At 49.7% G+C, this 24,093-nt stretch overlaps 1 protein-coding gene across 4 annotated transcripts in view; it reads right to left on the bottom strand.

The window, feature by feature from the left end:
* The window catches only part of ME3 (malic enzyme 3), a 220,759-nt gene that overhangs the window by 5,330 nt on the left and 191,336 nt on the right, over nucleotides 1-24,093 (bottom strand). For 3 of the 4 annotated variants that reach the window (XR_009734485.1, XM_061406029.1, XM_061406031.1), the window contains 6 exons: nucleotides 19,732-19,841; nucleotides 5,245-5,342; nucleotides 4,854-4,967; nucleotides 2,416-2,521; nucleotides 1,685-1,827; nucleotides 1,035-1,208 (listed from right to left, as the gene is read on the bottom strand). Coding sequence is in view for 3 of the 4 variants with exons in the window: in XM_061406029.1 (XP_061262013.1) it covers nucleotides 1,035-1,208; nucleotides 1,685-1,827; nucleotides 2,416-2,521; nucleotides 4,854-4,967; nucleotides 5,245-5,342; nucleotides 19,732-19,841 (745 nt within the window). In the remaining variant the exon portion in view is untranslated. The remainder of the gene's footprint in view (nucleotides 1-1,034; nucleotides 1,209-1,684; nucleotides 1,828-2,415; nucleotides 2,522-4,853; nucleotides 4,968-5,244; nucleotides 5,343-19,731; nucleotides 19,842-24,093) is intronic. The other variant, XM_061406030.1, reaches the window with a different exon arrangement.

The raw sequence follows: 24,093 nt of genomic DNA, 5'->3' as shown, positions 1-24,093 counted from the left end.
ACGATGACAACAACATAGTTGGGATTAGCTTAACTTTCCAACAGAAACATTTCTATTGCCGTGGTTCCTCAGAGTGAAGATAAATGTGAAGCGCCTGGTATTTAGTAAGCGACTGATAAATGTCAGCCACTGTAACTGTTATTAAAAACCATTATTTTGAATGTGGGCTGTCATTCTCAATGAATTCTTTCATTGTTTTCACCATGCCCAGTAAAGAGCCCTTCTGGGAGCTTTTCTAGTAAGGTACCTGGAGCAGGTGTACATCCATGTCTGTGCTCAAGATAGGGGTACTCGGAGCAGGCCAACCCAGCCTGCAACCTTCCTTATAGAAAGCTGACCCACTGCTGCTGCTGCTAAGTCGCTTCAGTTGTGTTTGACTCTGTGCGACCCCATAGATGGCAGCCCACCAGGCTCCGCCGTCCCTGGGATTCTCCAGGCAAGAACACTGGAGTGGGTTGCCATTTCCTTCTCCAAGGCATGAAAGTGAAAAGTGAAAGTGAAGTCGCTCAGTCATGCCCGACTCTTAGCGACCCCATGGACTGCAGCCTACCAGGCTTCTCCGTCCATGGGATTTTCCAGGCAAAAGTACTGGAGTGGGGTGCCAGTGCCTTCCCCGAGAAAGCTGCCCTAGTGGGGCTTATTTTGCTACCAGTTACCAGTAACCTGGCCAGCACCCACGGTCGGAAGAATCAATTGCTTGTCATGGTTCATGAGCCCACTGTTTGAGGTGGCTTTGGTGGCATTTCTGTTCTTGGCAGGCACACGAGTACTGCTGGGAGGCAGGGAGCCCCGCCAGGTATGTCCCCTCAGTGCCAGGGCCTCCTGCCAACACTCCCTCCCACTGACTCTTCCTTATCCCACTTCGCGCCCCTTAGAGCATGTGTTTTCAGAGACGTTCAAGCCTCAAGGTGATCTTGAGAGAAGCTTGACATTGAAGGACTTGGGGGGCAGGAAGTAGCAGAAACAAGACAAGGAGTCTTCAGGGAGTAGCGTAGGCCCTCCCGGGAGCATGCAGGAGCAGGGAACAGGGATACCTCTGCTGTCAGGAGGAAGATCTCATCCGGGATGTGCCGGATCCCGCCGGCAATGACTCCCAGGGCCACGCCGGGGAACACGTAGGCGTTGTTGCCCTGCCCCGGAAAGAAGGTCCTGCCATCCTCCAGAGTCACGCTTGGAAAAGGACTTCCGCTGGCAAAGATCCCTCGGCCCTGGGGGTGGGAAGAAAACCAGAGACGGAGCTTGGAGACGGGTTGCGGGACTGATGGTGGCCTAGTCTGGTCTCCCGAACGTTGACCCCTCTCCGTCTTCTCCTGAGTGCTCGGCATTCTGCTGAGGACGCTGCGGGTGCTAAAAGCAGGCCTGTTCATCTGACCGGAAACCGAGCTCCCACCAGGCTCCCCGGCAGCCACAAAACCACCGGAAGGGGAAGGCGTGCCTTTCTAACTTGTCACCTCCCCAGAGAGCCAAGCCAGGTGTGCAGAGTCTACCAGCACCTCGAGTTCTGGTCAAAGCTCTATGTGAGGGGACCCTGAGCACCAAGGCATAATGGTAAGAGCCGTGGCTTTGGAGCCAGACCTGGGTTTGGGGGCCAGCTTCATTTTTTTCCCCACCCTACTCATAGGGCGACTCATAGTCACTGTTACTGTGTCCTCTCAGCCTGGGGCAGGAAGCACTCCCCGCTGACCTCGGTGACCCGGTAGCACTTCTCAGCCGTGCACTCGGCCTTGCTGGTGGGGTTGCTCAGGGCAAAGATGATTGGGTGCTCGTGGAAGGAGGCCATGTCCCTCAGGATCTGCTCCGTGAAGGCTCCTGCGATGGCAGCAACACCTACGGGGAGAAGGTGGGTAGTGGGGATGCCTACGCTTTATAAACACCCCATTCCTCTCCTGGTGGTGCTGGCGGGCAACTAGATACAGCGCAGAAGGCTCAGGAGTCTTGGGGGATGTCATCGGCCATGGGGACAACAGAGGATGAGAGAAAAGAAAAACCTGCTTGAGCTGGCTGAGACCCCTGTTAAGTCCTAAGGGACCACTGGTCTGTCCCAGGCCCCTGGCCAGTGAAGATACATCTGTGAAGGCATTCCTGGCCACTGCCCTTTAGAGTGGGCTGCTCCCCCCAGGAGAGGGGTGATGCTAGGGTCCCCTCCAAGGAGCTCATTTCATCTTGGTCAGAGAGACCAGCCTGCATTTTTCCGCTCTATGGAGTAATTCCGCATCATGAAGCCCAGCGTGGTGCCTCCGTTCTATGGTTCACATGCAGCAATAAGTCAATAACTCAATAAAAGCACTGAATTGGATGTGAGGGGAAAGAGCTGCATCTCCACGGGTTGCTGAAGCCCCCGTGTTGAGCCTCAGTCTCCGCCTGCAAGTCAAGAGAATTAGCTGGGCTGAGCAGTGGGCCGCCCCCTCCTCCTACCTATGATGGCCGTGGGCTTCACCAGCCTCACCACCTCCTCCAGGGAGTTCACTTCAGGGTGGTCCTGGGCAAACATCTCCTTCTCATGGTTCAGGTGGCTCCTCCCCTGCAGGGAAAGGAAGAACACTATGTAGCTGTGGTGGTGAGAACCATCGGGTAGGGTGGAGATGTTCCGGAGACTCTTAGAACCTTTCCCGCAGAGCCCTGTGCTTTCGGCTGAGCTGTCAGAAGTGTTGAGGCCCGTCCTCTAGATTGGAACGTAAGACGGAACCTAAGGATTTGAAATGTGCGTGTTGTGTGTGTGTGTGTGTGTGTTTCTTTAATCCAAACCACATGTGGAGAATCCAATAAAGCCTTTCTTTGAGCTGCTCAGGTCGTGGCTTCCTAGGCCGGGACAGAAAGGCTTGGAGGAAACGCCTGAGTCTAATTGAGGCTCTTGACTCCGAGACACACAGCACACAGGTCCCGGGAGGGATGGGGCCCCAAGTCACCCAGCATCAGGGTGTATTTGACAAGAGCCATTAACCTCCCCACGGGGTCTCAAGGAGTCAGACACACGATGGAGTGACTGAACTGAAACTGAAATTAACCTTCCCAGTGCCTCCCTGGTGGCTCAGATGGTAAAGAATCTGCCTGCAGCGCAGGAGACCTGGTTTTGATACTTGAGTCAGGAAGATCCCCTGGAGGAGGGCATGGCAACCCACTCCAGTATTCTTGCCTGGAAATCCCTTGGACAGAGGAGCCTGGCGGGCTAGAGACCATGGGGTCGTAAAGAGTGCGACATGACTGAACGACTAACACTTTCTCTTTCATTAACCTCCCTATAAATAAGAATAAGCTGGGATCCAGATCTGGCTTGCAATGGCTGGCTGCTCCCAGTGAGCTCGAGATTCTTTCCACTTCTTCCTTTACAAATTTTATTGGAGTCTAGTTTATTTGCAGTGCTGTGTTCGTTTCAGATATACAGCGCAGTGATTCAGTTATACATATCATATATTCATTCTTTTTCAGATTCATTTCCCATATAGATTATTACAGAATATTGAGTGGAGTTCCCTGTGCTATACAGTAGGTCCTTGTTGGTTATCTATTTTATACCTAGCAGTGTCTGCATGTTAATCCCAAGCTCCTAATTTTTCCCTCCCTCCCATATTTCCCTCCCTCCCACATTTCCCCTTTGGTGACGGTAAATTTGTTTTCCAAATCTGTGAATCTGTTTTTGTTTTATAAATAAGTTCATTTTTTGTGTGTGTCATATTAAAAAATTAGATTCCACACAGGAGTGATACGTGATATTTGTCTTCCTCTGTCTGACTTACTTCACACTGTGTTAGATTCCTTCCATTTCTTCACATAGGAGGCCGTGGGTCACAGGCTGGTCAAGGATGACTCCCCTGGGTCAATCGGTCCCACGAGAACCGGAGTGAGAATGGCAGCTCTGACAGACCGTGCAGGAGGGGCGAGCTCAACTGAGCAAAGCGATGATGAAAGGTGGGCGAGAGCCAAGCGCGGCAGCCTGCGCCCGAGCCTGGACCACGCTCTGGAAGGCTCTGGGGCAGGAGGCGGGGTCCAGGTCCCGGTCCCCTCCAGTGGGAGTCTGCCCTGAGAGGGTCTGTGGCTGCTTTGGGGGATTCCACTATTCTTGGCTGAGACCCTCTTGTTCCCATCTCTGTCTTTAAAAAAAAAATCTCTCATGGACACATCCTATGTTAGTGGAATTTGGGGAATTAAAACATGGAGCTCTGAGTGAAATCCTAAGGAAGGAGGCCATCCAGCTGGGCCCTCAGCACACTGAAGTCAGAAGCTGGACTGTCTCCCTTACTCATTCCTTCACCAATGCCTCAGATATCAATTATGTTCTTATCACATGCTGGACACAGATATCAAGACTTACAGCCTCACGGGGAGGGAGACCAGCAGAGGGGTGCCAGCCCCATAACGTGACAAGTGTAATATTAATACACGAAGGGCAGAGGGCAGTTTCCTTTAGAAAACTAATTGAGACCTAGATGCTCAAGAACACTGCTTGAAGGAGGTGACAGAAGACAGGGAGGAGACTGATGGGCTGAGTGGGCTTGTGGGAAAGGAGGTGGGCATTCGTTCCAGGCAGAGGAACAAAATTTGCAAAGATGGGGAAGAGAGGGAGCATTCACTTTGGGACAACTGTGGTTTAATATGGCTGGAGGTGAGTGCAAGACAGGAAGCGGGGAGATGAGGCTGGGAGCAGGAGGCAGACACATTCACACGCACATTCAAAGCTTTTGGACAAGAGTGGTTAAGGCTCCTGGGGGATGAGTCATTTGCTGTGAAGATCAGGACACTGCTGTCCTTCTGCTCTCTATTCTGTCTGAGCAGTTTGCCCCCTGGAAGATCTCCTCCAGTCCCCTTCCAATAGTGGCAGGTCTCAGGAAACCTGCAGGTCTCCAGACTGACAGTACCTTGACAATGAGCCCCTTGGAGTCCACCATCCAGATCTTCCTTGTGGCCTCTGCTTTGGGTACACCTTCTTTCTCTAGGGCCATGACAAGGAGGTGGGCAATGCCCATGGCTGCCTGCGAGGTGGTGTTCAGACAAAAGGCCAGAGCTACTCAGGATTTATCAGACACTTTGCCAAGATCCTCCCTTCTTCCCCCACTCCTCGCAGGAGGCCTCGTTAAGTCCCTGCCTCGAGATACCCAAATGGTGGGGCCCAGGCAGGTACAATGATCACCATGCTTCTGGGCTGTTTCCTCTCCTCTGGAGCCCAGAAGGTGTCCCCTCCTTGTTTCTCCTCCCCGTATTCTTATTCTCCTTCTGGAGCGACTGTAGAGAGCCCTTGGTGGGACTCACCTCACCAGCACCTTGGAAAACAAACACGTGATTGGAGAGCTTGTTCTTGGTGATCCGCAGAGCAGCCAGGATCCCTGCCACGGCCACAGAGGCTGTGCCTGCAATAGATGGACTGAGATGACCATCTGGCCCCCGGGCCCCACCGTCAAGACCCTTGGCAGAGTTCTCCGTACCTAGAACCTGTGATGGAATAAGCAGCTTTCCCTCGGCCTCACAGAGTCAAGCCTGTAGGCATGCAAGTTGTCCAGCAACTCTCTTTTGCATAATACTCTGCATGCAGGGGTGTGTCACAGCACTCCAGTGCTCCAGAGGAGGTATTAACAAATATTGTTGCAACGAAAGAGAGGCAGAGCTGCTGAGGGCGCAGATCCTTCAGAAATGAAGGTCTGGGTCATCTTACTAAGGGAACTGGCAAGCCGAGTTCTTGTCTGAGGATAAGAAAATATGGCATGGGAGACTGAGGAAGAAATAAATAAATATCAACCATGGCTGCATGACTGGTTATAGAAACAAGGGATGTAGTAACCATGCAAATTTTCTTCTTTGACTATCATGTGATTTAATGGTTCATATTAACTAATTTTTCTCCCTTTTTCTTCCTCTTATAAGTTTTGTTGAAGGTTAACTCTACAATTCAGCCTCTAGATAACAGAGTTTTCAAATGTGACTGAGTTGGAAGAGTAGTTAATCTTGCCCAGATTTGGGTAGTGTGACTATCTTCCAGATATAAATATGTCAATTGAAAAAAAAGTGCACACTCTCAGAGTTGAGAGTTAATGCTTGTTTGGGGGCAAAAATAAGGACCTTAGCCCTTTCAAATAGCTCTGGGAACTACTCGGAAGCGATGAGGGGGAGGTCAGTATACATGTGATTTTAGGGAAGAGGGTACTGCAGTCAAGTACACATTTTGGCAGGAAGGCTGCTGCTAGTCACAAGGTTATTCCTGGTCACGAGAAGCAGATGTCTCCACTAATGATTTTATGCTTTTCTAGATATGACAAGATGCAAGAAACTGGGTTCATAAAATCTCCTGAAAACACCTAACTATCTGAAGGCCTGTTCTGCCTGTTTTTCCCAGGGCACGGAGGACTCCATCCCTTATCGCTGCCCTGAACCTCTTTCAGGGTATGTTGAAGGTTGGTGACTGCAGGGGCCAGCGACTTCATTCTTGTTGAAACAGACATTCTTTACCTGGCAAACAAAAGAACTGTAGAGACTTTGCCTCTCCCCATTTCAGGGAGAGGGTAAGAATGTCTGCACTGGTTGGAAAGATAGTTGCATTTTATTAGGCATTTTGTTAGAATTGTTTCTATTGTCTTCTGGAAGTATCAATGTGTAGAATGGGTGTGCAAGGATGCTGAACAGCCAAAAGGGTGGGCTCTGCCAGTTACTGGATAATTGTTGCTCCTTGGTCTGCAAACCACTTTCCAGCCTTACCAGCTGGCTTTATGGTGGGCTCTGCCAATAGGGGATGCCAGGGGGTGACCGAAAGGCTAAATGAGGAGGGAAAGAACACTTTTTTCAGCATCATCCCCACCTTGGAAGATTGCTTGGTAAAATGTAAGACATTCAGTTAAATTTGATTTTTAGATAAACAAGAAATATTTTTTTTAGCATGTGTTCCATGTTTAGTATAAATATTCTAAAAACTTATTTGTCTGAAACTCAAATTTAGCTGACCATCTGCATTTTTGTTTTTGCTAGATCTGGCAACTCCATTGCCTTGGTTTTGTTTTTACTCTTACAGCAGCAGTTTGTTCCAGAAGCAGCAGTTAAATCCAGTTTGCACTTTATCCATCACTTCTAGAACTAACCTCATAGCGCTCCCCTCCGCATCTTCCCGATGTTACCCCAGCCTATGGGGGTGGTAGCAGATCCTTAGTATTTCTTCTTGGTTTTTCAGTTCTTTAATGTATAATCCACAAGTCTTTATGTCAAGCTTTCTCTGTTAAAACCACTGATGTGGATGCTGACAGAGTCACAATAAAGTAACTGCAGCTGGCAATGCTAAGCGTCCAGGATGATCAAAGAAAAGGAAATTCAAGTGGGATTGTTTATGGCTGGTTAAAATTATACAAATCAAAAAGAAATCGATATTATCTCTGGCTGGTGAGGGAGGAGGGAAGAGAGTAAAGTCCCAGCCCACATTCCATGCTAAAGAGCTACAATCCTTTTTGGAAAACTATTTCCCAATATAAACCAAGGCATAAAATGTTTTTGCCCTTTGACTTCCTGTTTCTACTTTTGGGAATCTATGTATGAAAACATCCAAAAGGTATGTTGTAGGGTATTTATGACCCTGTCACTTATAACACAGAATGACTGGAAATAATAAACACCCAACAAGAGTGACGTTTAAGTAAAGTAGCTAATGTAGACACTCAGTAGGATATTGCAGCCGTTAAAAATGCTCCTTATGATAGCAACACAGAAAATGCTATCAAGTTAGTAACTGACAGCACGTATTGTTCAGAGTTCTTTATAAGTCTTAATGTAAAGACATTTAATTGTCTCATAATCATCCCCATTTTACAGATTGGGAAAGTGAGGTATGGAGCAGTTTGCTGAGTTGGCCAAGATCACATAACAGAGTGAACTCGGGGAATCAGGCTCTTGGGCTGGTGCTTTTAACCCCTAAACTATATTTCACTGAATTAGTTGGAAGGATGTGCGTGTGTGCTCACTCGGTCCATGCTCTGTATGATCTATGTAGCCCGCCAGGCTCCTTTGTCCATGGGATTGTCCAGGCAAGAATACTGGAGTGTGTTGCCATTTCCTACTCCAGGGTCTCTAAATAAACACATTCACTCGCTGTGGAGATGCCGGGATTGAATCCAGGGCCTCATACATGCAAAGCATGTAATTAGTTGGAAGGAAGAGAACATTAAAGTGGTCTACATAACCATGATTCTAACTGTATCAAAATATACACACAGAATCTGGATGGTGCTGTAAAATACTAATGGTTGCAGGGTGGGAATAGGAGTGTATCTTTCATTTTTGTGTCCAGTTTTCCACTGGACAGAGCAAGTTTTTCAGCTCATCTAATTCTATTTCAGGACAGCCTTCTGCCTCCTGAAGAAAGGCAATGAAAGAATCCTAAAGAAAGGCAATGCCAAAGAGTGTTCAAACTACTGCACAATTGCTCTCATCTCCCACACTAGCAAAGTAATGCTCAAAATTCTCCAAGCCAGGCTTCAACAGTACGTGAACCGTGAACTTCCAGATGTTCAAGCTGGATTTAGAAAAGGCAGAGGAACCAGAGATCAAATTGTGAACATCCCTTGGATCATCAAAAATGCAAGAGAGTTCCAGACTTCTACTTTATTGACTATGCTAAATTCTTTGACTGTGTGGGTCACAACAAACTGTGGAAAATTCTTAAAGAGATGGGTATACCAGACGACTTTACCTGCCTCCTGAGAAATCTGTATGCAGGTCAAGAGGCAACAGTTAGAACCATACATGGGACAACAGACTGGTTCCAAATCAGGAAAAGAGGTCGTCAAGGCTGTATACTGTCACCCTGCTTATTTAACTTATATGCAGAGTACATCATGAGAAACGCTGGGCTGGAAGAAGCACAAGCTGGAATCAAGATTGCCAGGAGAAATATCAATAACCTCAGATATGCAGATGACACCACACTTATGGCAGAAAGTGAAGAACTAAAGAGCCTCTTGATGAAAGTGAAAGAGGAGAGTGAAAAAGTTGGCTTAAAACTCAACATTCAGAAAACTAAGATCATGGCATCTGGTCCAATCGCTTCATGGGAAATAGATGGGGAAACAATGGAGACAGTGAGAGACTTTATTTTTTGGGGGGCTCCAAAATCACTGCAGATGGTGACTGCAGCCATGAAATTAAAAGACACTTGCTCCTTGGAAGAAAAGCTATGACCAACCTAGACAGCATATTCAAAAGCAGAGACATTACTTTGACAACAAAGGTCTATCTAGTCAAAACTATGGTTTTTCCAGTGGTCATGTATGGATGTGAGAGTTGGACTATAAAGAAAGCTGAACACTGAAGAATTGATGCTTTTGAACTGTGGTGTTGGAGAAGACTCTTGAGAGTCCCTTGGACTGCAAGGAGATCCAACCAGTCCATCCTAAAGGAAATCAATCCTGAATATTCATTGGGAGGACTGATGCTGAAGCTGAAACTCCAATACTTTGGTCACCTGATGCGAAGAACTGACTCATTGGAAAAGACCCTGATGCTGGGAAAGATTGAAGACAGGAGAAGGGGACGACAGAGGATGAGGTAGTTGGATGACATCACCAACTGAATGTACATGAGTTTGAGTAGACTCCGGGAGTTGGTGATGGACAGGGAAGCCTGGCATGCTGCAGTTCATGGAGTTGCAAAGAGCCAGACACTGCTGAGCAACTGAACTGAACTGAACTGAACTCTGCCTCCCGAAAGGAGATGTACAAAACATAGGACACCAGGTGGCGCCAGAGATATTTCATCAGAGGACCTCTCAAGGACCCTGCCTCTTGATGGAGCTTTTCCTCCTTGGATGTCAAGTATCTTTGTGGTTAAACCTGCAGGCTGAACAACAGCTTACCTGCAGAAATTCAGTGCTGGATGGAGAGCATGACATCCAACAATGGTACGGATGAGGAAACTGAGGCCAGAGAAGGACAGTGGCTTCCCCCGTCAGTCACCAAGTAAAGAGAAGTAAAGCAGGAAGTAAAGCAAAGTAAACCTGCTTCCTGGTCTATGCAGCTCAGACAGCCTTTCCTGACTCTGGAGTTGAAGGCAGCAGCAGTGGCCTCCTGGGCTTTCCCTGGGAGGTGGGGCGGGGGGACCTGAGAAGCAGGTGCTAGTGGAGGTAGAGGGAAGTGAACTTAGGTCGTGGACATAATTGTTCAGCTGTGACTCTGAAAGTGGTGGAAAACACAAAAGCTCAGGAAATCTGATAGAAAACAGTCGAAAATGTCCAAAGGATACAATGGCAACCTCTCCTAATGGCTCTCACCGTGACCTTGGCTCTGTGCCGTGTATATGCTTGCCTGCATTTATTTGTTCATTTATTGTTTATGACAACTCTAGGAAATAGGTACTACGGAGCATTCTTTTTTCCCTTTCCCCCCTTCTCAGAAATGAAAAGAGAAGTTCAGGAAAATAAAGAGAGCCAGGAGAGAAGTAAATTCTCTGACCACTAGGCCTATCAAAGCCTCCGGCCTCTACACTTTGCCTTTCCTCCTGTTTCATGGATGAATGATCCCTGCTCTTGGTGAAAGCCCCCTCCATGTGTGGACTGGACCTTAGCATGTTTACCTACTCCAGGAGTTGGTTTTGTAATTCTCTTCCTTTTTCCTCCTCTGGCATCCTCAACTGCTCCCTTTCTAGTGGACCACACTGCCATCAGCATGCAAATATGTCATCAAGTTGCCATCCTTAAAAAGCCTCTTCTTGACCCTATGTCATCGCCACCCCATTTTTTTTGTTGTTGCTATTGTTTAGTCGCTGAGTCATGTCCGACTCTTTTGTGACCCCACGGACTATAGTGTGCCAGGCTCCTCTATCCGTGGGGTTTCTCAGGCAAGAATACTGGAGTGGGTTACCATTTCCTTTTCCAGGGGATCTTCCTGACTCAGAGAGTGAACCCATGTCTCCTGCATTGGTAGGTGGGTTCTTTACCACTGAGCCACCAGGGAAGCCCACCCTGTCTCTTACTTCCCTTTATAGCCAAGTTCCTTTATAGAGTGTAATATACTCATTGTTGGCTCCCTGGTGGCTCAGATGGTAAAGAATCTGCCTACAATGCAGCAGACTTGTGTTCAATCCCTGGGTTGGGAAGATCCCCTGGAGAAGGAAATGGCAACCCACTCCAGTATTCTTGCCTGGGGAATTTCATGGACAGAGGAGCCTGGCAGGCTATAGTGGACGGAGTTGCCAAGAGTCAGACACGACTGAGCAACCAACACTTTCATACTCATGGTCTGCATTTCCTTTCTTCTCGGTCTCCCTGAAAACCAGTCCCATCCAGCGACTCTCCTGTCTTGATGCCACCAGTTCCTCCCCTTGTCAAGCTCAGGGTCAGTCCTCAGCCCTCTTCCTCCCTGACTTTTCATAACCATTCGATACTGGTGTTCATTCTTTCCTATGGAAAACTCTGCACATGGCTTCTGGACCCTCATGGTCATTGGCTCCCTTGCTGGCTACTTCTCATTCTTCTTTCTGGGATCTTCCTCCGAGGACATCCTCTGAAGAGGCCAGTGACCCTAATCACAGTCAAGAACTCAAGAGGGAAAACAGCAGTTCTCAAATCCTGTATTAGAAAGTTTGGCAAATAAAGTCATCTCCATCACTGACTTTCATTTAAGTTTCATAAAGTTTCATTAAAGTTAATGAGGAAGAAGGTCTTGGGTTATGCATTAAGGATTTAAAAACAGAGAGGAAGGAAGCTGCTTAGCTTTCTGGAAGCAATCACCTAGAGAAGCCCGGGGGTCCAGGGTTATGTTAGAACATCGCTTGTGCCCACACACACCATGGCAGCTGAAAGCATGGTTGTTTGTTCCTTGTTCATGATGAAAGAAAAACAAATTTTCCCTTTCAGAGGGAGCTTTCCATAATTGCACTTCCCGCAAATTGAGTACTGGAGGTTGTAGGTACAGGAAATAGCATAGAAGGACAAGCTGAAAATGTAGTTGCTATTGGGCTTTTAATAGTCACTTTTAAATTTTATTTATTTTAATTTTTAATTAATTAATTGTCACTTTTGACAAAGTTGAAGAAGTTTCTATCCTAAACCATGGGTTATCAGAGAAAAGGGGAAGAACTAGCTGTGTCTCAGGTGAGAGGAGGCTGTCGTCCTGGGCAATGAGAACAGGGAGTTAGGCTTCGCCAGGGTGTGGCCAAGGGGCCTGGAGGCTTGGCGCTGGGGCACTGGGCGGCCTCTTGAATAAGGTCGGGCCCACTTTCACAAGTGGGCTGGTCACCCTCTGGTGGCTTAGATGGTAAAGAATCTGCCTACAGTGTGAGAGACCTGGCTTTGATCCCTGGGTTGGGAAGATTCCTTGGAGAAGGGAAAGGCTACCCACTCCAGTATTCTGACCTGGAGAATTCCATGGACAGAGGAGCCTGGTGGGCTACAGCCCATAGGGTTGCAAAGAGTCGGACATGACTGAGCGGCTTTCAGTAGCGGGAGGGACAGCAGACCCCTGAGAATTGGAAATGGCCGCCCCCCCCCCCACCACAGTGTCCTTACAGAGCAGACCAGCTGGACAGATGTCAGAGCTGGGCTGTTTGTTCCTTCTCCTCTGCCCCTTTCCCATCATCCCTGCACCGGGGTATTTTGCAATATCATGCCAAGTGGGTGACCGCTGCCCAATGTCACTCCTGGGCTCCTGGTGAAGGGTGGGGTCATCCTGGGGGCTGTGGAACAGGTTTGGCCCTGGGCAGAGTATCCTAGGCTGAGGTTTGAGTCTTAAGGACAAAGAGAAATTAGCCAAGAGCAGAAGAGAGTTCCACGCAGAGGGACCAGCACATTCAGAATCGCGGAGTTGGCAGAAAACTCATGGAACTGAGGAATTCAGCGGGCTGCAGAAATAGGGTGGATGCGGAGTGGAGAGAGGTGAGGTGGAACCCGCCTCCCTTCTCAGCTCCCCCGTCCTGCGCTCACACTGGTCCCCTCCCCACTCCCATCAAAGCCGCTCTGTTTCAACCCTCCTTCCCTCCCAGCCTTATGTGTTGGGAGCCTACAGTGCACCAGGCGTTTCAGTACTTGGTACCGGAACCATCTCCGGTTACATGCCTGTTCCTGCCTCTACATCACTACAGCCCTTACGATAACCTGGGTGCCGTAAACGGAGGGAGTGGCGGTAACAGTGGATCGGCAGAGTGTCCATCCAGCCAGGACTGATGCTCACCTTAGCAAAGCATCCTGGTCTTTCTGGCAGTACTGGCTGAGTGCCTTTCATGGCTGTCAATACGATCATGTTCCTTTTACAGATAAGGAAAAGAAGACTGTGAGGAGTTAAGCCATTTGGCCAAAGTCCCAAAGCAGAACAGTTGGAGATTTTGACCTAGGCTTGTCTTGGAAATACAGCTCAGGGGTAGAGCATCTGACGGCAGACCCAGGCTTGTCTGAATCCAGCATCTGACGATTAAGCACCTGGGCTCACAGATGAAAACTTGAAAGCCTGAGGGCTGACGGTGGCCCGGCACACACTGCAGGCCCCCTGAGCGGCTGTCTGCTTTCAGGAACGAGGCAGGTCTTGAGGGCAGGGAAGGTCCAAGGAGGACTTGCAGGGTGGGGAATGTTCTGGAGCTGACAAGCCAGCCGGCTTTCCTGGGTCCATGCGGGCAGCCAGCCATGGGGCCCAGGGCCCACGCTCACCAGGCCAGCAGCCTCCTGGAGCTGGCTTCTTGGGAAGGACACAGCTGGTGAGTCCCCCAGGCGTGACCATTCCTATCGCTGTTCTCCTTCCAGGTCTCCCTCCTCTGCTAAGAGTAGGGATGCTTCTCTGTTCCCAGCTGAAACAACAAAAGTCACCTGAGCCTCTGCCTTTTCCAGAAATTCCTGACGAGGCTGCCAGCAAATGAGTCAGTGCCGGGACGGCCATGCTCACTGAGAACCAGCCCGGGTGCAGGAGGCCTTCCACCAGCCCGCGTGCCCTGCTCGCTGAGGACCAGCCCGGGTGCAGGAGGCCTTCCACCAGCCCGCGTGCCCTGCTTGCTGAGGACCAGCCCGGGTGCAGGAGGCCTTCCACCAGCCCGCGTGCCCTGCTCGCTGAGGACCAGCCTGAGTAGAGGAGGCCTTCCACCAGCCCATGTGCCCTGCTCGCTGAGAACCAGCCTGGCTGGAGGAGGCCTTCCACCAGCCTGCGTGCCCTGCTTGCTGAGAACCAGCCTGGGTGGAGAAGGCCTTCCACCAGCCCAAGTGGGAGCAGGCTGGAGCAGACATGTAGCTCTGGGGGGCCCTTGACCCTCCAGTGCGGGGGCTCCAGATGCCCCGCCGGGGGGTTGGCCACGTGGGCTTGGTGACTCCCAGGAGGGTGGAGCAGCGGACTGGCTGGGAGACGGCTCGAATCTTCCGCTCAGCGCCAAGCACGGCCCTGCCCTCCTGGAGGGTGGACCCTGTGGCCTTTACTCATATCTTTTCTTATTCCACGGAGGACGTGAGGCTGGGCTGCTGTTCCTTTTGTTGACTTAAAAATATTCATGACTTAAAAGTTGAGAATTAGGTTTTATCTGGTGGGAATTTTTAGGACTTCATGTCTGGGACAACAGCATCTCAACTAGCCCTGAGAGAACTGCTCTGAAGAGCTGGGAGTGAGGGGTTAGAGGGGGAGAGGAGCCAGGTTACCTAGAAATTTGCAACAAAGGGCAGGTAATCTGAACGTCAAAAGTACTTTTGTGAATTCAAGAAAACCAAGTATCTCAGGTTAAGAAATGTAGCACTTTTCTGTGTACGGAAAGATGCAAGAGTCTGGGCTCTCTGAAGCCATTCCTGTCACACGTATCTCAGCTGTGGGGCCAGGATCCTGTGTTTTTCCACGTCCTGAGCTCCCTTGAGCTCACTGTAGGGGGTGGCTGCAGTCTGATGGCTGCTAGATCACAGGTATTCTTCTTCCTGAGTGTCCTTGCTGCTGCTGCTAAGTCGCTTGAGTCGAGTCCGACTCCGTGCAACGCTATGGACAGCAGCCCACCAGGCTCCTCTGTCCACAGGATTCTCTAGGCAAGAACACTGGAGCGGGTTGCCATTTCCTTCTGCCCGCTGAGTGCCCTTAGGGCTCACCAGTTCACACAGAGGACTGCCGCTGCATTCGCCGATGACTGCAACATCCTTGTTTATTGACATGGCAGGAAACATTCCACTTCTCGATTTCACTCCACTTCTCGATTTCACATGGGCAGCCTGGTCCCAGCCCCCGCCATTATGGGATTCCAGAAGATTCTGACCACGTATCCTGCTAGGGGCCTGTCCCCAGCGACCACATGGGGCATGGCTGTGGTGTTGGTTTACCACTGGGATTCCTCCCACACTCCCTCCCCGTCCCAACCCTCTCCAATTCTGCGCTCGCAGGCACCCTTTCTATTTTTGAATTGATGCTTTTAAACTGTGGTGGTGGAGAAGACTTCTTGAAAGTCCCTTGGACAGCAAGATCCAACCACTCCATCCTAAAGGAGATCAGTCCTGAATATTCACTGAAAGGACTGATGCTGAAGCTGAAGCTCCAATACTTTGGCCACCTGATGTGAAGAACTGACTCACTGGAAAAGACCCTGATACTGGGAAAGCTTGAAGGTGGGAGGAGAAGGGATGACGGAGGATGAGATGGTTGGATGGCATCACCGACTCAATGGACACAAGTTTGAGTAAACTCTGGGAGTTGGTGATAGACAGGGAGGCCTGGCATGCTGCAGTCCATGGGGTTGCAAAGAGTCAGACATGACTGAGCAACTGAACTGAACTGATATAGTTACAGGTTTCTTTTTACTTTTTATTTGCAAGGAAAGGGGAGCAGTTCTTCCATGTTGCCCCATTAGCCCCGGGACTCCTCACTAGTCTTCTAACCGCCCATTCAGCAGTGAGAGTGCACAGCACAGGCTTCCAGTCCTGGCCTGTCACTCACCAGCTGGTGACTGAGTGAGCCCGTCCCTTTCCCCAGGCCCCCGGTGGGGTGTGGGGACTGTGAGCCTCAAAAAGAGAGGACGGGGGAGGTGAGCAGAGCAGTGACACCCACACTGATGTGGGGTTTGGAACGTAATCCTCGGCAAAGAGGCTTTCCACCTCACCCATGCCGGGGCACAGGCAGCCTGACTGCTCGGAGAGACAGTGCAGAATTCCGGGTGAGAAATAATTAGCTTCTATCTACCGGATGGGCTTTCCAGGTGGCGCTAGTGTTAAAGAACCCACCTGCCAATGCAGGAGATGTAAGAGATGTGGGTTCCATACCTGGGTCGGGAAGATCCCCTGGAGGAGGCCACAGCAACCCACTCCAGTACATTTGCCTGGAGAATCCCATGGACAGAGGAGCCTGGCAGGCTGCAGTCCATGGCATCACAAAGAGTCAGACACAACTGAATCGACTTAGCATGCATGCACGCACGCACCTACTAAATAGCACAGGGAGCTCTACTCAATGCTCTATGGTGACCTAGGGAAGGAAATCCAAAAAAGAGGGACTGTATTGGCTCAGATGGTAAAGAATCTGCCTGTAATGTAACAGACCAGGGTTGGATCCCAGGTCAGGAACATCCCCTGGAGAAGGGAATGGCTACCCACTGCAGTATTCTTGCCTGGAAAATTCCATGGGCAGATGAGCCTGGAGGGCTACAGTCCACGGGGTCACAAAGAGTCAGACACGACTGAGCGACTTGACACTTGCACTTTCATAGCTGATTCACGCTGTTGTACAGTAGAAACTAACACAACACTTTAAAGCAACTATACTCCAATAAAAAAATTAAAAAAAAAGAAATAACTAGAGTCTAGAAATGGCAACCCACTCCAGTATTTGTGCCTGGAAAATTGCATGGACAGAGGAGCCTGGCAGGCTGCAGTGTGTGGGGTCACAAAGAGTTGGACACAGCTGAATGACTGAGCACACAGCACAGCCCCAGCTTTATGTCGGGCTGTGGGACCTGGAGCGACACGCTCACCAGTGACGTGGACAACAATGTCCGTTCGCCTGTAGATGGAAGGCGGGTGAGCCAAGGAAGCTGTGAGGCTGTGTGGATGGAAAACCCTCTCGGAACCTAAAGCTCTGTGTGTATGTCTGCACACCTGGAGCCCGCTCTCCTAGCTGTGCTTGCCCACGGCGGCTTGTTTTCCACATCTACCCTCCGGCCTGAGAAGCCATGGGCTCAGGAGGATGATGGCTGTCCTGCTGCCGACTCACGGGTGAGGGGTATGACCTGGGAGCTGGTCAGGGGCCGGCAGGCAGGTGCTTCCTCCAGGGCTGCAGGCACACCCTGCCCGCTGGGCCAGCAGCGAGGGGACCGCTGTTCCTGGACTGTGCTGCTCTGTCTGCACAGCGCCCCACTTGTCCAGGTGAGGCCAGGCTGGCACTGCCAATGCCTGTCCCAGCCCAGAGACGGAGTGGTGACAGGCTGGGGGTGGGGTCACCATGCCCCAGCATTCCCTTTCTGGGCCCCTCTCTGGACGCCTACTCTTCCGGCATTGTGTGTGTGTGTGTATATTTTGGGTGTTTTTTTGCTCCTTGGGTCTTTGTTGCTATGCACAGGCTTTTTCTGGTTGCAGAGAGCAGGGGCTACTTTTGAGCTGCAGTGCTCGGGCTTCTCTTATTGTGCAGCACGGCTCTAGGGAACAGGCAGTTGCCCCATGTGGGCTCTATAGTTTCGGCTTGTGGATTCCAGAGCACAGGCTCAATAGTTGTGGCCCACAGGCTTAGTTGGGCATGTGGGATGCTCCTGGATCAGGGATCGAACTAGTGTCCCTTGTGTTGCAAGGCGGATTCTTAACCACTGGACCGCCAGTGACGCACCCGTGACCACCATAGTTTCATCTGAACTATGCTAATCTGCCTCTTAAAAATGTATGAAAGTGAAAAAGTGAAAGTGTTAGTTGCTCAGTCATGTCTGATTCTTTGCGACCCCATGGACTGTAGCGTGCCAGGCTCCTCTGTCCATGGGATGCTCCAGGTAAGAATCCTGGAGTGGGTTGCCATTCCCTTCTCCAGGGGATCTTCCCAACTCGGGATTGAACCTGGGTCTCCTACATTGCAGGCAGATTCTTTACCATCTAAACCACCAGGGAAGCCCCCTCAAAATACAGAACACCTCACAAATTTGCATGTCATTCTTGACCAATGCAAAAAAAAAGATCATATATCATATTTCTTTAGCCCTCAATGTGGACCACAGGGAAGGAAGAGGCATTTGGTTTTGTGATATGAGTACAAAATCTGGGTGGGGGATTATAAACTTGGAATTCAGAGTCCAAATGCCTGGTTTCAAATTTCAGCTCTACATTTACTGGCTATGAACACTAGTTACTCTGTCTGTGCTTCTGTTATTTCATTTACAAGACAGGGTTGCTAATATGTGGTAGGATTAACATGTAAAGTACTTACAACCATGCTTGATGTATAATTAAGATTCGGCTCTAATCCTTAGTTATTTCTGACTAGGCTTGAATCCACCTAGGTTTCTCTCTAACTCCAGTACTTTGGCCACCTCATGCGAAGAGTTGACTCATTGGAAAAGACTCTGATGCTGGGAGGGATTGGGGGCAGGAGGAGAAGGGGACGACAGAGGATGAGATGGCTGGATGGCATCACCGACTCAATGGACGTGAGTCTGAGTGAACTCCGGGAGTTGGTGATGGACAGGGGGGCCTGGCGTGCTCCGATTCATGGGGTCGCAAAGAGTGACTGAACTGAACTGAACTGAGGTTTCTCTATCTCACTTGGAGAAAAGCTGGGACCTCTTTGGACCTCATCTACAAGATGCTGGCCCATCTTTAAGTCCCAGGAACCAATACCTGTCCCCTACCAATTTGTTCATATTATCTGACATTTGAAAAGTTCCTCGGTTTGAAAACATCTTGCTTGCCAAACTTCATTTGTTAAATCATAACCTACAAGTCATCAAGGTTTCCATCAGGCTTCATAAAATACTAGGAACAGCTGGCCACGCTCCTTACTGAGAAATCCTGGATGAGGTGAGGTAAGCCCGGAGGGACCACCCCTCCCACTCCAGTCATATGCTGGCACTGCCAAGCAGGAAGCAAGTGCCTTCAGATACTTTTAGCTCACTGAACAGGGAACCAAGTCGACTCTGAATGAGAAGATGCTCTTGGAGTGTTCCAGTGCTCTGGTTATCACTGTGAGAGGCACTCATTCTAGCCAAGTTACATTGCTGGTGTTTAGTCACTAAGTTGTCCCCAACTCTTTGCAACCCCATGGACTGTAGTCCACCAGGCTCCTCTGTCCATGGGATTTTCCAGATAAGAATACTGGAGTGGGTTGCTATTTCCTCCTCCAGGAGATCTTCCTGAGCCAGGGATTGAACTTGCGTTTCCTGCTAGGCAGGCGGATTCTTTACTACTGAGCCACAGGGGAAGCCCCCAGCCAAGTTAAGGGAAGGCTTTATCCTGCTTCCCTGACAGTGATACACTTTGTGTTCAGAAACTCCAAGAGTGAGTTGTGGCTGGGGAAGGCCGTTTTTATGGTGGCTGATGCTTGGGTCTGATGAGTCCTAAATCATAGCATTGTTGAAAATATCTTTCGTGTCCCTAATCACCTAACTCTTATTTTCCTCTGAAACAGTAATGTTGTATATTTTATAGATGAGGAAACTGAGGCTTAGCAAAGTTAGAGGATGTGCCGAAGGTCACAGAGCTAAGAATTAGCCAAGTGGGACTCGAATCTAGATATACTGCTCTGTCTTCAATAGCTGCTAGCGGTAAACTGGCTCTCAGGGGGCCCTGCCCCACCCTGGCACCCAGATGAGCCTTGGGAGGCCTCAACCCGAGTGGCTTTGTCAGGCTGGGTGGAAACCTACCTTGGATGTCATCGTTGAACATACAGTACTTGTTGCGGTATTTGTTGAGAAGGCGGAAGGCGTTGGCATTGGCAAAGTCCTCAAACTGGATGAGGCAGTTTATTCCAAACCTGTGGGGAGGGAGAGGAAAGGGCACGTGATTGCCTCCTCGAGCTGGTCCCTGGCAGGTGTCAGCCTGCCCTGGGGAGGGGGCGGTGCAGGCCAGGGGCTGAGGGCACGGCTCACTCTCGGGGTGTGTGCCACGTGGCGGGCTCCTGGACTTCTGGCTCTGCCCGCCCCACTAGGGAGGAGGATGGGGAAGGCAGAGGGTATGTATGGGACCTGGAGGCCAGCCAAGCACATATCATTGTCTCTAATGTGGGCTGGTGGGCTTCCCTGGTAAAGAATCCGCCTGCCAATGCAGGAGACATGAGTTTGATCCCTGGGTCGGGAAGATCCCCTGGAGGAGGCAATGGCAACCTACTCCTGTATGCTTGCCTGGAGAATCCCATGGACAGAGGAGCCAGCCTGGCAGGCTACAGTCCACGGGACTGCAAAGAGTCAGACATGACTGAACGACTAAGCACGCTGCCTTATTTAAAATCTACACTAGAACTGCCTCCTAGATTTCAAGGTCAGAAAAAAGGTTGTGTTTCCTAAAAAATGACCGGCCTGGTGACCCGCGCTTCCTGTTAGCACTGCGTGTCAGGAAGCCAAGAGCTGACTTCTGCCCTTTCATGGCAGGTTCCTTCAGCCGAGGCTCCCTGAACGTGCCTTCTCCTGACTCCATTCTGGCTCTTGGATCCTGCTTTTTTGCGTTGTATTGTGTCTTCTTGGAGTCCTTCTGGAAGCAAGTGTGATGTGAATTACTAAAAATGACTTAATCCATGAGCCAAAAGAGATGTCATCTCATGGGTCAATTTGTGACTGACAGCATCTGCAGTCATGTTCATTGAGAAAAAATGACCTGATTGATCTGTATTGGGGTGTCTGGGCACGAGAGAAGGAGAAATGCCTGCTAGTCCCAGTTGTGTGAACTGGAGGCCTGGGATCAGCTTGGGACCAGCTGTGGAAAGAAAGACGTCTGCCCTTGTGGCTGAGCACACGTGGTGGGTGTCCTGTGCTGTCGAGGTGTGTGTCTGATGAGGCTGGGCACTGTGCGGGGGGTAGAACACTGAAGTGGCCCAGAACACACAGTTTCCAACCTCAGAATTCTGTGTATGGCTTAGCCTTCTTTTTTGTTCCAGAAAATTTTCCCACTTTATTAACACATTGCGATTGCTCTACATTTTATCATGCATGCTCAGTCGCTTCAGTGAGGTCCAACTCTTTGTGACCCCATGGACTGTAGCCCGTCAGGCTCCTCTGTCCATGGGATTCTCCAGGCAAGAATACTGGAGTGGGTTGCCATTTCCTTCTCCAGGGGATCTTCCCAATCCAGGGATCGAACTCGTGTCTCTTTCTACATTGGTGGGCGGCTTGTCCAGCACTAACACCACCTGGGAAGCCCACATTTTACCATCTTACGTAGAAAACACTGGAAATACAAGCCACTTTGTAAAACCAAAGACGAACATTGAATCCAAAGATAAGCTATGCTTTACACAATAGACCCTTATCTTGTGGCTAGTATTAAATCTTAAATACCTACTTCTTTTGTTAAAATGATTAATCTACATGCTCCTAAATTACATCTGCATTACAAACACGGCTCAGTAATTTTCAGAAACTGTTTCTAGAGGCTTGTTCTAAAAGGAGGTGCACAACCAGAAAAGGGAGAAAGCAAAAATAAGTACAGTAGAAATGCGTGCTCCTACCATGGTCCTTCCAGAAGCTTAGTGAGTTAGGGCTGTTGATGGGGGATCTGGAGACAGGTTCATGTTACTGAGCTGAAATTGAGAGGTGGTCACTTGCCAGTCCGTCAGGAGGGTCAGGAGGCTGGTGGGCTGCAACCGAGTGGTCTTATACCTGTCACTTCACTTCTGTGTTAGGCCTCAGTTTGCTGTCTGTCGACAGGCACCATAATACCTATCTGGCCAACTCTGGTGGGCTGTTGTGAGGGTTCAGAGCTGGGGGTGATTTGTTTATTCACTCATTTTTGGCTGTGGTGGGTCTTGGCTGCTGTTTTGGCTGTGTTGGGTCTAGTTGCAGTGGGCGGGGGCTTCTCTAGTTGTGGGGTTCGGGCTTCACACTGTGGGGGCCTCTCCTGTTGCAGAGCTCGGGGTCTGCAGTGCAGGCCAGCAGCTGTGGTGCTCAGGCTCGGCTTCTGCGTGGCACATGGGATCTTCCTGGACCAGGGATCCCACCCGTGTCTCCTGCACTGGGAGGCAGATTCTTTAACCACTGAGCCCCCAGGGGAGCCCTGGGGGTGCTTTTTGTTTTTTTAATTTATTAAAAATTTTTTTGATCTTTGGCCACACTGTGCTACTGGCAGGATCTCAGTTTCCCGAGTGAGAATTGAAGTCCCTGTAGGCGATTTTTACATTGTAAGATGCTAAACGTGTGTCACCCTGACCACAATTCTTATTTCCCGTCACAGAGCAAGTGCTGCTGGGGGCAGGGGTGGGGAGCTAGCCGTGTCTCCTGACTCACCATCCCTCTTCTCCTTGTACAATGAATATAAATGTTTTTTTTTTTTTTTAAAACCCTTCGCTGCATAATTATAATGCTATGCTCGCCAAACCAAAATTTACTGTGAATTTTTGCTCAGGGTGTGAATTTCAAGTATTTGCATGGGGACTGGGGAACAGAATGTCTTTGGTGGCTGGTGACATTTTGATATATAGCGTCCTCACAAGACTGCCAGTGTTGCTCCCCCACTAGCCTGGAGCTAAAATGCCGAAAAGGTCAAACGGCGAAACACTGTGATACACGTTCTTTCTCTCCCATCTCTCTTTCACACACACAAACACAATCTGACCTTTAAGCAACCCCCCTCTTAGGTTAAAAAAATAAGGCAAGGATTAGAAGTAAATGCCTGGGTTCAGTACCTTATTCCTCTTTCATGTCAGATTCAGTGTAACATAAAAGAACCTTCCCAGGCAGCAATCTGATGAGATATAGGGTACAATCTCATTCATTCAGGTCACTTTAATCTAACTTGGAATTGGGCAAAAGGCTATTTGAATTGCCCATCCAGTAAACTAGTTTCAGAGTTCCTGGACCTCCTTGGATTTAAGGGCCTCCAGGGACCCTGTCCACCATGGATACCATCCCCATGGCTGCCCCCTGGACCTTTCGTCACCAGGAGCAGCTTCCACACTGCCTGGATCAGCCTCTGACCACGGCCTTCCCTCCCACCTCTCTCACTGCCACTGTGCCTGTTCTTCATCTCCAGTGAGACCTGTGGACCTGTTACCATTTCCCCCAGTCCTTCAGTATTTGTGGCACATGGGCTTGGTCACTCCGCGGTATGGGGGATCTTAGTTGCCTGACCAAGGATCGAACCTGCGACCCCCCCATTGCAAGGCGGATTCTTAACCACTGAAACACCAGGGGAGTCCCCTGCCAACTTGTTAAACTGATTAAAAGCCAATTAAGAACAAAAACACAGTTTCAAAGTGAAGATTTAAAAAGCTTCAGTGGCAAAAGCACTTCTCTCAATTCCTCCATGTAGATCCAAATACAGGTAATGAGTGGACCATCATTAAAATATTTCTACCAACAGCAGCAGTAACAAAAACAGCTAATGGTTACAGATGGAGCTGGGCATCTGGTTGAGTTCTTTAGAAGCATTATCTCAACTAATCTTCCCATGACCATATGTGGTAGGTGTCCTTTCAGAGAAGCAACTCTCAGCTACAGGATGGTCAGTTACTTGCCCTGGGGCTATTTATTCTCCTGCAATTGAAAAGTGGTGGAGCTGCAATCTGAACCTGGCTCTGTCTGACTCCAGAATTTAGATTTCACAGCAATATGATTTTTGTAAAAGATAAAGTAGATGTTAGATTTCTTTTGACACTAAACTGGGAAACAGGAAAATCGTGTTCTCTTTCTGACATAAACTCGGAGTTTTGGGTGAGTCCCTTTCTCTCTGGGTCTCAGTTTGTGCTCTGAGAGCCTTAGGGGAAGAAGCAGGAGCTACTTAACATAGGGTTGGAATAGATACACCAGGGGCTTCACTCAGATAGATGGTTAAGTCCAAAGTGGGGTGGTCTGACCATTCCTGCTGAGGGTCACATGTGACAGGAACACCAGTGTTCCTGAGTCTTTTTTGAGCTGGCTCAGAGCAGACCATCCTAGTGAGCAGGCCTGAGGCAGCCACCGTCCAGGTCGTAGGGCAGGGGCTGCAGCAGCCCCTCCAAGGGGCCCCCGCTCAGACCGCCTGCTCAGGGCCCCAGGCAGTTCCCTGATTTTGGTGCCAGCGGCGTGTCACTGGCCTTC

This window comes from Bos javanicus, chromosome 29 (genome assembly GCF_032452875.1).
Source record: "Bos javanicus breed banteng chromosome 29, ARS-OSU_banteng_1.0, whole genome shotgun sequence".
NCBI classification, from domain to species: Eukaryota; Metazoa; Chordata; class Mammalia; order Artiodactyla; family Bovidae; genus Bos; species Bos javanicus.
This window is presented reverse-complemented; position numbering and strand designations above follow the sequence as displayed.